General features: G+C 47.7%; 1 protein-coding gene across 1 annotated transcript; it reads right to left on the bottom strand.

The window, feature by feature from the left end:
* Positions 1–2,485: 2,485 nt before the first annotated feature.
* LOC124482531 (macrophage colony-stimulating factor 1 receptor-like) lies at positions 2,486–14,631 on the bottom strand. The gene is made up of 20 exons (XM_047042886.1): positions 14,370–14,631; positions 11,908–12,189; positions 11,600–11,742; positions 11,138–11,309; positions 10,687–10,951; positions 10,333–10,448; positions 9,909–10,020; positions 9,624–9,793; positions 8,605–8,720; positions 7,988–8,114; positions 7,346–7,450; positions 7,054–7,164; positions 6,522–6,684; positions 6,119–6,186; positions 5,576–5,682; positions 5,304–5,426; positions 4,873–4,984; positions 4,621–4,720; positions 3,834–3,939; positions 2,486–3,450 (listed from the first exon to the last, which is right to left on the bottom strand). Exons 1-20 carry the CDS (start codon positions 14,629–14,631, stop codon positions 3,241–3,243), a joined length of 2,970 nt encoding a protein of 989 aa, XP_046898842.1. The 3' UTR covers positions 2,486–3,240.
* Positions 14,632–14,698: the final 67 nt, after the last annotated feature.

Consider the following 14,698-nt stretch of genomic DNA (forward strand, 5'->3'; position numbering starts at 1 on the left):
GTGTTTCTGGGAGGAGCAGCAGCTGCCTTTTAGAGCTGTGTGTGTGTGTGTGTGTGTGCATGTGTGTGTGTGAAGTTATAGGTGTATGAGTGCTGATTAAGTGCACTTTTGCCACACACAGTAAAACTCTCTCTATTCCTCTATCCCTGTTCCCCTCTCTCTCTATCTCTGTTCTAGTCTGGGAGGGTGTTCTGTTCTGCTCTATCTCCACTCCCCAGCTTTCATCCCATAACCCTGTCTCTCTGTGTTTGTGTGAATCCCTAGTGTTTCCTTCAAGAGTGTGTGTGTCCTGGTGTCATGGTGATGTATGGAGGTGATCCATCATGCACTGCAGCCTGTCTCTCTCACTTCACTTGCAGCTCCTCTCACACGCACACGCGCACACACGCACACAGAGACGTTCACACACGTTTGTCCACCGGCTACCCACGGCCACTAGAGGGCGCTCCACGGGTGTTGAAAAGTAAGGAAGTATTATTTTAGGTGGGGGTGGGGGGGTTGATAAATATTTTCCCTGCCTCAGTTTGTGTTTCATCATGAGACCGCATTGTTGAGCTGAGAAGTGTTGATGTAATGAGTAGGGGGTAGGGGGGGGCACATATCTCAGATATCTGGCTGTGTGTGTGTATGTGTGCGTGTGTGTATGCATGCATGTGTGTGAATCTGATTTGATTGGACTACGTGCTGAAGCTTGCTGAAACCCAGAGATGCACTCAGCGATCCTGGAAAAGAGGGAGGGAGTGAGGGAGGAGATGGCAGGTGTGTAAGGCAAAGGAAAAAACAGAACGGAAGGAAGTAGGGAAAAATTATGGAGGAGGGAATGACGACTGGACAGGTATGAAGGGAGGGAGGGAGGGAGGGAGGGAGGGAGGGAGGGAGGGAGGGAGGGAGGAGAGAAGAGAAGAGAAGAGTAGAGTAGAGTAGAGTAGAGAAGAGAAGAGAAGAGAAGAGAAGAGAAGAGAAGAGAAGAGAAGAGAAGAGAAGAGAAGAGAAGAGAAGAGAAGAGAAGGAGGGAGGGAGGGAGGGAGGGAGGACAGACAATTTGCCAGGATGTGGATTTACTGACAGGAGTCGGAAAGGAATGCTCCTGTCAGTAAGTCCACATCCTGAATCTCTTTCTCTCTCTATCTCTCTCCCTCTATTCCTTCTCTTTACTCTGTTTCTCTCTGTCCTTCTCTTTCTCTCTCTATGTCTCTTTCTCTCTCTCTCCCTCTCTCTCTTTCTCCACCCCTTCTCTCTCTCCCTCTCCCTCCCTCCAGCCTGGGGGCTTGCAGAAGCACCCACATTCCTCTGGGTTCAGGAGAAGATCACGTCAACACCACGCCACACACCGGGAAGCTAAGGTGATTCACCCAACATTTACAAATGACAATGAGCCACCTCGGTCATCCCCACAAACTCACTTAATGGTTGGGTAGGTGTGTGTGTGTGTGTATATAGGGGGGATTGATCAAGAGGTTTGCAGGTTCAAATCCCCCCTATACATCACAAAAGAGCAAGCCTGTGTTAGCTCTGGCCAGGTGCCTGAAACACAAAAAGAGCGGGAGAGAGGGAGTGAGAGAGGCCAGGGCTAGCAGGGGTAGGACAATGTGTGATGTAGTGTGTCTGGTATCTGTATGTCCTAGGATGTTTATACGTTCATAAGGAGGGAAATGTAAGTCTGAGAGGGTTCTGGAGATGAGCCCAGTTCGTTAGACTGGATGTCATCTGCTGTCCCCTACAGGCCACAACACGTAAGTGCAGCTTCCTTCTACATGCAGCTAGACCAGTGGTCTTCAACTTTGGTCCTCAGGACCCATTGTCCGGTCTGTTCTAGTTGTTTCCCTGCTCCAACACACCTGAAATGAATGGTTGTTTGCAGGCTTCTGCAGAGTTCTTAACAACCCATTCATTTGGATCTACCAACATTGTGTGTTGGTATGTGTGTTACCTACTATGCAATGTTGTCAAAAATAATCTACCAAAAGTCACTATTGGCTCTCTGAAAAGTTGGTAAAACTCACTAGATTACAAGTTATGTAAATTCAAAACAAATTGGGCCCTTCATCCACACCTAGCTCACCTCTGAGCGTGTGTGTGGGGGGGGGTATTACTTTCTATGACAACACAGAAGTACAATTACAGATATTTTTACTGCTGCTCAACAACCAAAATTGAGATTGCTAAAGTAACAAAAAAAGTCACCAGATTTGTCTCTAGTCACTAGTGGGATTTTGAAGGGCGAGGGGGGGTGGGGGGGGACTGAACATCTGCTCCAGGTTACAAAACACTTCCTGAACAGAAAGGAGAAGAACTAGACTGATTTGCGCAATTGAAATCTTTGCTTTCAAGACACATTATTTCTGGAAGTTCCGATTCCTGATGTTCAAACTGAGAACTTGCTTGGGGAAGCTCATGAAGATGCTGACCCAGCAGTGGTGATTTAGACTTGGACATGTTTTCGTCGCACCGGTATGAGTCTCCCTCATTCTCTCCCTGATTTTCACCCCCCGTCTTCCCCAGCAAGAAGTCATTGGATGTCGACATTTGTAAAGACAGTTTATTTCAGAAACACATTATGACATCATAGAGACATTAGCACCCTTAACTTTCCTGCTTGCATACACTGTAAAGTAAAAACATTGAATATTTCAAACAATTTTCATTTAACCTTAATTTTACCAGATTAAGATCCATTGACAACATGCTGGGAATTAGTCTATGCCAGTGGTGGAGCATTTAACTTCCAATCAAGAGTTAAAATCCCCCTTCGTCGCTTTGGATAAAAGCGTTTCATTTGTATTGTTGTATTTCTCATTGTTTACCTCAGTAGTATAGCATTGACTGAAGATGAAAAGGTCACAGGTTCAAATCCACTCTGTACGTGGCTTTGAATAAAACTGAGAACATTCTCCTATGAATTCTGCCCGGTAACACATGGCTGATACTATCACTTTACCATTTAAGACATAATCTCAAAGGTTAGAAAACGACAAAGCTATGATCATTTCCTTGTAAAACAGAAAACAAAACTCACATTAGTACCTGCCTGTTTACATTGTTGCCTAGTTTAGTACCTGCAATGTTAACTCATACAGCTCAGCTTTGATGATAAGAATTAATGCTACAGTTTGAATTTAATCCAACCCTAACCCCAACCTCAACCCCAACCACTTACCCTAACCATAGACCCAATACTGACCCAGACACCTATGACCCCAAGCTGCCGGCAGAGTTCAATTGACCTCCCGACCTCTGACCTCAGCAAATGTGATAGTTGTTGCCCTTCATCAGAGGCTCCTCCTCTTCCTCCTGGTTCACGGTGGGAACCCCACAGTCTTCCTCACAGCTCTTAATGACCTGCTCCTCCATCTTCCCCTCCTCCATTCCTTCCCCCTCCTCTCCATCCTCCTCTTTCTCCTCCCCTCCTTTCCACTGGGCTGGTCTGCCAGCCTGTATGTTCCTGTAGGCCTGTTGAGAAGACACCGACATTAGACCAGACATCTGGAGACAGTTTTGGCCATCCATCCCAGTACCCAGCACAGTACCAGGCTAGGTTCACCCAGCACGGTATGCTAGCCCCACCCAGCCCCCCAGGCTAGCTCCACCCAGCCACCCAGGCTAGCTCCACCAAGCACCCCCGGCTAGCTCCACCCAGTCCCCCAGGCTAGCTCCACCTAGCCCCCCCGGCTAGCTCCACCCATCCCCCCAGGCTAGCTCCACCTAGCACCCCAGACTATCTCCACCCAGCCCCCAAGGCTAGCTCCACCCATTCCTTCAGGTTAGCACCCAGGCTAGCCCCAACCCAGGGTTGTCCCCAGTTTCAGCTGACAGCAGTAGACCTTAACCCAGACCTGCTGAGTATGCTCTGGCAGCAGGTTCTGGATGAGCTCTGCGATGGTTCTGAAGGTGGGCCGATCCGTGGGCTCCAGCCTCCAGCACTGCGTCATGATTCTGAACCTGAGAAACACAGAGGAGGTTGCCAGTTTGAATACCAGAGGGGAAAACCAGTTTTGGTTGTGCATGAGCTGCTCTGTGAGTTGTTATTGAGAATCAGATGCAAGAATGAGTGTCTCTGTTGTACTGGACTAGCCTGGTCAAGGCTGGACTACTACACTGGATTAAACTGAACTGAGAAATCTATTTTAGACTGTACAATACTGTACTAAGCTGGACTAGACTGCAGTGACCTATATTTTGGACTGGACTAGACCATGTTAAACTTGACTAGACTGTAGTGGAGCTTCTATGTTAAACTGGGCGGGGATGGACTTGACCAATGGTTCTCAACTGGTTTAACCTCAGGACCCACTTTTGTCCCTGGTCATCAAGTAACAATAGAGGGGGTGGGGGAGGGTGAGGTGCAGGTATAACTCTAGACGGCTTTCAAAATAAAAGTGCACATCGGAAGTTCGGTAACTTTGATTTGATGGAGCCTAAGCACATGTTTGAGACCCACTCCGCACCGATTACGAGCTGGTGTGGAAACACCAGTTGAGAAACACTGGACTAGACTAGACTGAATTAGACCAGACTGCAGTTAACCGTCTGTTCGACTGGATTGGACTGGACTAGACTGGCCTCTCATCCTGCAGTGATACGTGTGTGTCTCTTTGTGAGGGTTAGACTGCAGGGACTCACATATCTGGAGAGGAGAAGTCGGGGCGGGACATATGGTGGCCATCTTTGATCATCTTGTAGAAGCGAGAGTCCACCACCACGTTGGGATACGGACTCTTACCTGGACAACAAAGAAACAAAGAAACACTCGTCAAAAAACAAACACTTGTCAACAAACACTGGTCAATTCAAAAACAAACACCAGTCAGTTAACAAATAAAGTGATCAAATGGAATACACTATTGAATTAAAGTGAAGAGTAAAGAGTTTTACCCAGAGAGAAGATCTCCCAGAGCAGGATCCCATAGGACCAGACGTCACTCTGGACCGTGTACACACAGTCAAAGATGCTCTCTGGGGCCATCCACTTCACTGGCAGACGAGCCTGTGCTCACACACACACACACACACACATGCATACACACACACACACACACACATACAAGCATACACACACAACAAATGCACATGCATACATACATACATACATACACACACATCACATGCAAGCATACACACACAAACATGCACACACACAAATACACACACTCAACACACACAAATACACACAATGCACACGCACGCACACACACACACCAAAGGCACATCATTGCAATTTGAAGGCAATAAAGGGTTTGACTTTAGGAGGTGGTATGTTATCTGTACGCTGGCCGTTCTTAGGTCTTCTGTCAGACTGAACTCACGTTTCCTTTGACCACATAGTTGGCGTCGTTCATGACGTCCCTGGCCAGGCCGAAGTCACAGATCTTGGCCACGCGACGATCCGTCAGCAGGACATTTCTGGCTGCTACGTCTCTGTGGATACACTGAGACACACACGCTGGGCTGAGACGTGTGTGTGCGTGTGTGTGTGTTGGGGGGGGGAGGTGTATGGTGTGTGTGTGTGCATTGCATAGGAGTGTGCGTGCATCTGTGTGGTGTGTGTATGTGTGTGTGTTTGTCAACTAAAAGTTACGTTTCTGGAAGCAAGGAAGTCCATTCCCTCTGCAACCTGATGGGAAAACAGGATGAGGTCATCCATCTCCAGAGTCCAGTCTGGTTGCTCATCCTCACACTGGGGCTCTGCAGGGAGAGGGGGGGAGGGACAGAGAGGAGCGGGGAAGGTTGGAGGGGGGAGGGTGGAGATGGGAAGAAAAAAAGCACAGAAAGACGGAGCAAAAGACAGGTGGATTATATCTTCCCCACCCCTGTTGCTGGTTTGTGATTAGATGCTAAGTCTCGTCTGCAATTATACGTGGCAGTCTCAACTGTCAATCTTGTCATTGATTGGATGTGGCAGTCTTGTCTGTAATTGGATGTGGCAGTCTCGTCTAATTGAATGTGGCAGTCTTGTCATTGATTGGATGCATACTGTATATTGTGGATGGGACCAGTACAGAACATTTGCCTGCAGATAAAGAGGATGCAGGTTCAAGTTCTCCTTTCTACATCACTTTGGATTGAAGCATCTGGTAATTGAACACATCACAAAATCATTATGAAGCCGTAAAGGGATTACCTAGGGGGCTTCTGATTGGCTGCATGTCCTGGTAGTGGTCTGAGTCTGACGAGGAAATCCCACTGTCACTATGGAAAACACAGACACAAACACACACACACATCACTGGCAGGCTGGGGGGAACACACACACACACAGTATCAGATCAGCTTCCCCTTTCTCAGATCCTGCTACAGGGAACAATAACCTTCCTTCACGCTGTGGTTAAAGTGCATGCACACACTGTAACCATTGCTTCATGTTAACTGATGCAGGAACTGAAGAGAACTAACTCACGGAAGTGTGTGTAACTCATCCCCACACCAGCCTGGTTCTTCCTCCAGCTCTCTGATCTTCTAACCCAGCGACCTCTGACTTTTGACCCTAAACTGGCCTGTTACGTTGGTGCATAGCGACCTCTCACCTTCTGATGCGAGCAGTGGAGATGGATGTGTTCTTGTACAGGCTCTTGTCTTCCGGAGCCTTCGGACAACTCAAGATGTCTTCCAAGAAGTCCTGGGCCCTCCCTCGCAGGAAGTTCAGCAGGTCGCCATGGCTACAGTACTCTGTGATCATCAGCATGGGACCTGGAGTCCACAGTGGAGTAGAGTTGTAGTCCACACTTAACATCAAAACAAACTATTGTACTCTACAGGCATTAGGTATATACACAGCTGTACAGAATATAGAGACTTATTACATGGACAAACCTCATAAACACTTCTTACCAACCCATACCATAAAATACATCTTGTTGAAGTGCATTACTCTAAGTCACTATGCTGCAGACAACTGACGTTCATTAAATTCATAATGACTACAGAACTCTGTGATTGTCAGCATGGGACCTGTAGTCCACAGGTCAGTACAGCTGAAGTCCAAACTTCACATACATACAAGCTCGTTCAGTTCATCGAATCCACAGGCTCAGACCAGGTGTCCTGAGCCAGACTCACCTCCCTGGGTACAGGCCCCCAGCAGGTTCACGATGTTGTCATGGTTACCCAGGTGACTGAGAATCTTCAACTCTGACATCAGCGCCTCTCTCTCCTCCGAGTGGGCGCTTGCTGTTTGTGAGGGGGAGGGGTATGCAGAGGACGACGGCACTTCTGTTATGACATCCCCTTAACACACTTCAGTTTTGGGTCATTTTGGGGCTAGGGATTAGGGCAAGGTTGTGGTTAGCCTGGTGTTGAGGGTAACAGTTCAGGGTTGGGTTTAGGTGGGGTTGAAGTTGAGGTTACTTACGTTTGAGCATCTTGACAGCCACTGTGGTGACATTGTCATGGTTACCCAGGCCGTAGGCAGTGGCCTCCACGACTTTGCCAAATGCACCAGCACCCAACACCGGACCTAGTCGGGAGGGGGGAAGGGGGGTAAACACAGGTAAACATTAAAACATTGGCAGCTGGGAGTGCTCTGTTTATTTCAATGTTTCACAAGACACACTGATCTGCTCTCTCAGATTGGCCCTGCTTCATCACAACACAAAACACAGAATGCAGACAGACATACATACACAGCCGTTTCAATTAAAGTATGTTACAGTCAATACTCCAACCCATGGTTACTGACATATATGTTAACCTGTGGTCAATCATGTTAAACCATTAACCGATGATCATACATGTATTCCTGTGGTCAAACAAATCTTAACCTGTGATCATGTTCATACATGTTAACCTGTGATCTTGACCTGTGATGTTATGTATGTTCTGTTAGTATACATGTTGTGTCATACATGTGAGTATACATGTCATGTATGTTATGTTAGTAAATATGTTATGCCGTACGTGTTGGTATATGAGATGTATTTTATTAAACATGTTATGTATGATATGTTAGTTAACATGTTATGTCATGTACGTTAGTACATGTTATGCGTGGTACCCAATCTGAGCCGGCTCCGGGGGAACTCCCACTGCTGGTTGTAGGGCAGCTGGTTAGGGTCTATGAAGGTGTACTGGTTCCCATCGCTGCTCTCTACTATCTTCCAGCGGATCTCATACTTGGGCTTCTGGAAGACACATACAGTACATACAAGTGTGTTAGTGTACCTGTGTTCTTTTACCTTTGTACTTATATCTCAGTTTTCGTGTGTGTATGCACCTGTGTGTCCAGGTGTATCCAGATGTGTGTGTGTACCTGTGTATCCAGGTGTATCCAGATGTGTGTGTGTACCTGTGTATCCAGGTGTATCCAGATGTGTGTGTGTACCTGTGTATCCAGGTGTGTGTGTACCCGTGTAACCAGGTGTATCCAAGTGTGTGTACCTGTGTAACCGGGGGGGTATTCCAGAACGCAGGTTATGTAACATAACCGGGTAAGTTAACCCACCTGCTGATTCACAATGTTGCAGCAACCTACTGGCAATGTTGCTACAATGCTGGGCGTGAGCTGGGGAGTTAACTTACCCGGGCATGTCACATAACCTGCTTTCTGGAATACCCCCCAGGTGTATCCAAGTGTGTGTACCTGTGTAACCAGGTGTATCCAGGCATATGTACCTGTTTGTACTTGCACAGCAGGATAACCAGCAGAAGAAGGAGGACTCCAGTCGCACAGCTCGCTCCTATCACTATGGGTGTACCCAGCTGGGACAACACTCCAGTGGCAGCCATGTCTGAGCAACAACGACAACAACAACGACAACAACAACAACAAGAAGGCACCAACGACAACAACGATGACACCGGCGACAACAACAACAATAACAACAATGGCAAAGACAAAAACATCAACACAAAGCATTGCAACTCAGAAGGTTCAGAACAAACAATGACAACCACAAACCCCAGAGCTAGTATTGATGGCCAGTGGTGCCTAACGTACATGACTAATGAGAGCTGCAGTAGCTGGCTCAGTTCTGCTTTCTCCTGGACCTAAGACAGTGTGTGAGGATGTGAGACATGGCCCGTGGGTGTTCCACTCTTAACATGATCTGGGTTCTCGGATAACCACGCAAGGGGTCATTCTTTAATTTTAGCGTGAGTTTTGACAAATCAGTGAGGGACACTATTTACAGTATTTTTCCATTGCTTATCATTGGTTGAAACTGAAGTCACATTTTCCATTCTTAACACAGTCTGCAGTAGCAACATGCATATTGACAAAACAGTAGTAATCTAACCACCAAAATACTTTATACATGTCTCAGAAGGAGCTTGTTTGACCATGACACTGGCAACAGTTCTCTCTCTGAAAGCATACATTGAAACAACACATTGAAATTAAAAACACTAACAACATAGAGCATTACAAAAAATATGAACTTATATCTTTGCAGTTTACAGCAGTAAATTATCACATTACACATTTTAATCAGTATTTCGTGATAGTAAAAAAAAAAGTGAAATGTGTGAAAACGTGGCTTCAGTTTTGACCAATGTATCTAAGCAGTCGAATAAAAACTGTAAGAATGAGTTAGCCCTGGCGCAGGATAAATGAAAGACACCTAAAGGATTGACGGTAAATGACTGCAGATTCTAACCTGGACTCTAACCCAGGTTTCTCTAGCATCACTCACGTGTGACCAAGATGTCTCTGGCAGTTCCCTCACTGTTGGAAGCCACGCACTCCACTGTGACATCATTAGTAGTGGACGGCAAGGGCAGCTGGCTGTGGACCACCTCCCCGTCATCTGAGAGAGTCATCTCAGGAGTGGGACTCACACGGAGGGTGTCATTGTCACCACACCTGGCAACACAGTGACAACAGGAGGGTTTTCATGACACGCCTGGCAAACTATTAACAGGAGGATGTTGTAAGGGATGAGAAGCTTGGGGGGGAGGGAAGGGAATGTTCAACATACGAGTATTGGTTCCCCGGACACAGGTACCAGAGGATTGTGGGTAGTCTGTAGCCAGTGGAGGAGCAGGTCAAAAAGGAGGAGTTCTGTTTCAAGATCACTGCACTGGGCTTATCTGAGGGATGGAGAGTAGAGGGGGATGCGAGGGGAGGGGAAGAGGGGGAAAGGGAGAGGAAGAGGGGATGGGGGGGTCGGAGAGGGATATAAGGGGAGGGGGCGGGATCAGAGAGAGAGACAGAGAGAGAGGGAGGGTGAGATGTGGAAAAGGGGGGGGGGGGGGGGTTGGGAAGAGGTCAAGGGGGAGAGAAGAGAGAGCGTGGACGAGGGATTAATGAGGCAAGCAGGGATCAGATAACCGAGTTATTGGTCGTGCTGGGCTTGGCGGGGAAGCTCCAGAGCGCCGTGTCGTGTCGGCGGTGTCTCGTACAGGCGACGCGCAGGAGGAAGTGCACCGAGCTGGAGAGGAGACGGCTGCTGCTGTGGAGGACATACGCTCCTCTGTCCTCTGGCCTTACTCTGATCACCTGCAGCCTGGCACGGTACCTACAGCAGGGGGAGAGAAGGGAGGAGAAAGAGGGGACGAGTGAGGTAAGTGGTTAGAGAGAGAGAGACACAGAGAGAGAGAATGGGGGGGTGAAAGAGGAGTTGGACGAGAGAGAGAGTGAGGTGGTTTGGGAAAGAGAGACGGGGAGAGAGAGGGAGCAAGACTGGGTAAGTTGTCATCTCAATCGCCCCTTCACCCTGTAAAGTTTGTGTCTGGGTGGGGGAACCCCGTGGACACCTGTGGTTGTGGCTGGAGAAGAAGGGCTGCAGGCTAGAGGAGTTGAGGGGCCTGGGGGTCTCCCACCTCTGGGTCAGGAGTGGGGGGTAGGCCTCCAGCTCCACCTGGAGGTCCAAGTCCACCCCTTCGCCCACCTCTACCTCTCCTCCAAACGTCCTCTTGTGTCCTGCGTCCTTGTGTCCTCCCTCCTCATCTCCTGTGTCCTCATCTTGCGATACGTTGGTCTGAGTGGAGGCTGGAAGAAGCGGCTTGATGTAGGGCTCATCTGAGGAGGTGAGAGAGGAACACGTGAACACGTCTATGTATGTATGCATGTATGCATGTGTGCGTGTATGTACATATGTATCTATCAATCTATCAATCTATCAATCTATCAATCATTCTATGTGTCTGTCTGTCTGTCTAATCTATCTATATAAACCAGTCATCCAGTCCTGAACCTGGTGCATACCTACGACGGTGAGATGTGTGGAAGTGGTGCTGTGGCCTCCCTTGTTGGTGGCCACGCAGGTGAAGGTCCCTGTGTCATTGTGGGTGACAGCAGGGACCGAGACGGTGCTGTGGTAAATCACCAGGCCTGAGCCCTTGGATGAATTCACCAACCTGGACGAGCTCACCAGAACCTGGGAGACACAGCCAACAGGTCAATACAGCTGGGATAAAGGCCCCAGACCCCCCCCCCCCCACACACACACACACACACACATACTACTGTACCCAGTACTACCACTGCTAACACCATCAATGGGTTCAACACCCCAGATAATAATCATTTAATGGATTAATTTAGCAGCCGTTTTTATTCAAAGCGACCTACATTAAGTGGAGAATCTGAACCTGCAACCTCTTGATCTGTAGTCAAGTGCTCTAACCACTAAGCTATGCCATCACCAGGTGACCCCTGACCTCTGACCTTGAGGGAGGAGTGCTTCCAGGTCAGGGTGTAGAAGTGGGAGGAGTCGCTGGCCGTGCAGGTGATGTTGAGTGGCTCTCCCACGATGCGTACGAACTCCTCCTGCGTCTCCAAGGAAGGTGGAGGCGGAGGCGGATAACGGCCTGAAACAAAGTCACATGGTTCTGAGAGGAGGCCGGCACATGAGGTGTACAGGTGATACTGTGGGGTGTTCAGGTGAGGGAGTCCAGAACAGCTGCAGTTCCTGCACTTTAACAAAGTCCTATCCATCTATTCTAAACTCAGTCTGGACAGTGTTCACATCTCACTTGGAACGACCTGGACCAGGAAGTTGGACGACCGCTGTTCCGCTCCACCAATCCTCGCGCTGCAGAAGTACTGGCCGCCATGATTGGCCTGGACCTTGTGTATCACCACACCGTTCCGGGGGTCGGCTGTGTAGTTGATGCCGGCAGGGAGGGCCCCGCCACCGAGCGACCTCAGCGTGAGGTCGGTGGCTCTGGGGTCCGTGAGTAGGCAGCCAAGGGCGAGGTCCGCCCCCTCTCTCACTGGCTTCAGCTTCCGAGGCATAGCGAAGATAGTACTGGGGTCTGTAGAGAAACAACACACTTAAATAAATACTCCACGTATGTAGACACTCTACATGTTAGTGAACACGCTTTACATGTGAACAAGCCAGAGGACTTTTTGTGGATGTACTGCATCCAAGAGTAAGAGTTTTTTTGTTGTTGTGTTGTGTCAAAAGCCAGCTTTTTCATTGCAGTAATATCATATAATAGCAAGATAATATTACAGAAACAGGACATTACAATATCACCACTATACTGCTACATCACATTACATTACCATTCACCTCACATCCCATCACAATATAGGATTTTTTGACAATGACGTTATTTGAAATGAGCTGAAATTGCCTGATCAACTGAATTGCTTAGCTACAACTTAACTGAACAAGAGCTTGGTGGACCTCTATATAGGTTAGTTTGGTTCAGGCTGTGGGCGATTGGTCTTTCCCAAGGCAACAAGACAGACTCAAAACAGACAGACCACTCTAAAATATCCTATGTTTTTCAAACTACAGCTTTAGCAACATTAATATGTTGTATTTTCTGACAAAGTTAACTGACTGAAAACGTTGTTGAATTATGGAATAGTAGCTCTCCATACTTTTGCATCAAGCAATACAAAACAATAACATTATAAAATATCCTATCATAAAATATCATATACTGAGTCTTTGAACGGTGTACCTGAACGGTGTACCTGGTACCACAAAAAAAGAATTAATCACTTGTTTTATGTACTCTTCAAACTGTGTATGCCTGCTAAATCTTTGTACATTATAACAGAAATATTATATTTTATATGATGGTATATTATTGTCATTTTTTTTATTGGTTTGTCTGTGTGTTTTACATATTTCTGTAGTCTGAAGAAAGGAGAAACGAGAGTAATGCAGGGGTTGTCATTTTGTGTGTGTGTGTGTGTGCATGCATGCATGCTTTGTGGTGAGTGTGTGTGGTTGTGTGTGCCTGCTTTGTGGTGTGTGTGTGGATGGGTGTGGGTGTGGGGTAATGGTTTAAACGGAACTTTGTCCAGTGCTGGCTCCAGGAAACACATTGCGCTGGTGATACAAAGCATCTCCAGATTCCATTCCCACTTTCACTTCTCCTTCCTCTGGTGTGTGTGTTTGTGTTTGTGTGCAGGGGTCGTGGTTGCGGTGGTTGTGGCATGTCAGACCTATACACACACACACGCGCAACCCTAACACACATACAAACAAACACAGACACACTCACACACACACACACACACAGACACACCCATAACACACACGCAACCACCACCTTTACACACACCCACTCGCACACAACCACATCCCTCACATACACACACACCCACACATACGTCTCTCCCAGGTTGAAACCCACAAAGATTCACACCTGTTCCCACGGTAACGGTCTGTTCAAATCACAAGCGCCCTCTGGAGACTAACAGGAAACGTCATTTGATCAATTTAATTGACGCTTTAATCCATTGTGAGATACAAAAATAATGCAAACACAGGAGAAAATTGAGGATCAGAAGGGCAAAGTTCTAACAGCATTTCGAAAGTCAGCGTCAAAAAATGGTCCGTATTTTTCAGACACAGTCAAAATCCCTGTTTCAGATAGCAGGCACAGTGCAATAATAATAACATCTTAACTACAGTCCAACAATTACAACCATTTCAGGTTCACCACATAGAAAGACTAATAAACGTTTGAAGTACCAAACACATAAGGTGTGTGTGTGTGTCTGTCTGTGTGTACAGTAGTGGGCTCCATCTCTCAATGCAGGTAAAGCCTTTGAATTGTAACTCAGCAGGAAAACAATGTGTGTGTGTGTGTTAGCATTGCCCACCTGATATGTTTGACAGGTTGAAGAGTCTGTGAACAGTTAGTTCAGTGTGTTTTCAGGATACTTGTGATGCTGTGTGTGTGCGTGTGTGTGTGAGACGGATCAGGTGTGTAATGCTAACACGCACATGCACACACACACACATACAGCATCACAAGTATCCTGAAAACACACTGAGTATCCTGATCTATGGAAAACACACTGAACCAACTGTTCACCGAGCCTTCATCCTGTCAGACAGACCAGTCAGTCCCCACACCTGTGTCCTGGCTTTAGCTGACCAGGGATGAGCAGAAGGGGTGCAGACAGCCACACACCAGCCCCAGCCTGGGGCCAGGGCTTGGGCAGGGAGCAGGATGGGACTTACCTGGGGCTGAGCAGGGTAGTACCCCCAGGAGTAGAGCCAGCAAGGTCAGCATCTCTCCTTCGGTGTCCACCTCTCTGTGTCGTCTCTGTGGGTCTGTCTCAGTCGGCCTGCGTCTGGGTCTCTCGGCTGGCTGTCTGTGCTCCTCCTCTCTGTTCTTCAGGAACTGCTCAATCAGCACCTCTCCTCCGTTCCCTCGTACGAGGCTGTCAGAACTTCCTCCGGTACCCCAGCCCCCTTTGTGGTTAGAGAGGACCCCTTTCATTCAAGCTACCTTCTTACAATGGAACATACTAGAATGGAATCGAGTGTAATAGAACAGAATACTGAAG

This window comes from Hypomesus transpacificus, chromosome 20 (genome assembly GCF_021917145.1).
Source record: "Hypomesus transpacificus isolate Combined female chromosome 20, fHypTra1, whole genome shotgun sequence".
NCBI lineage: Eukaryota > Metazoa > Chordata > Actinopteri > Osmeriformes > Osmeridae > Hypomesus > Hypomesus transpacificus.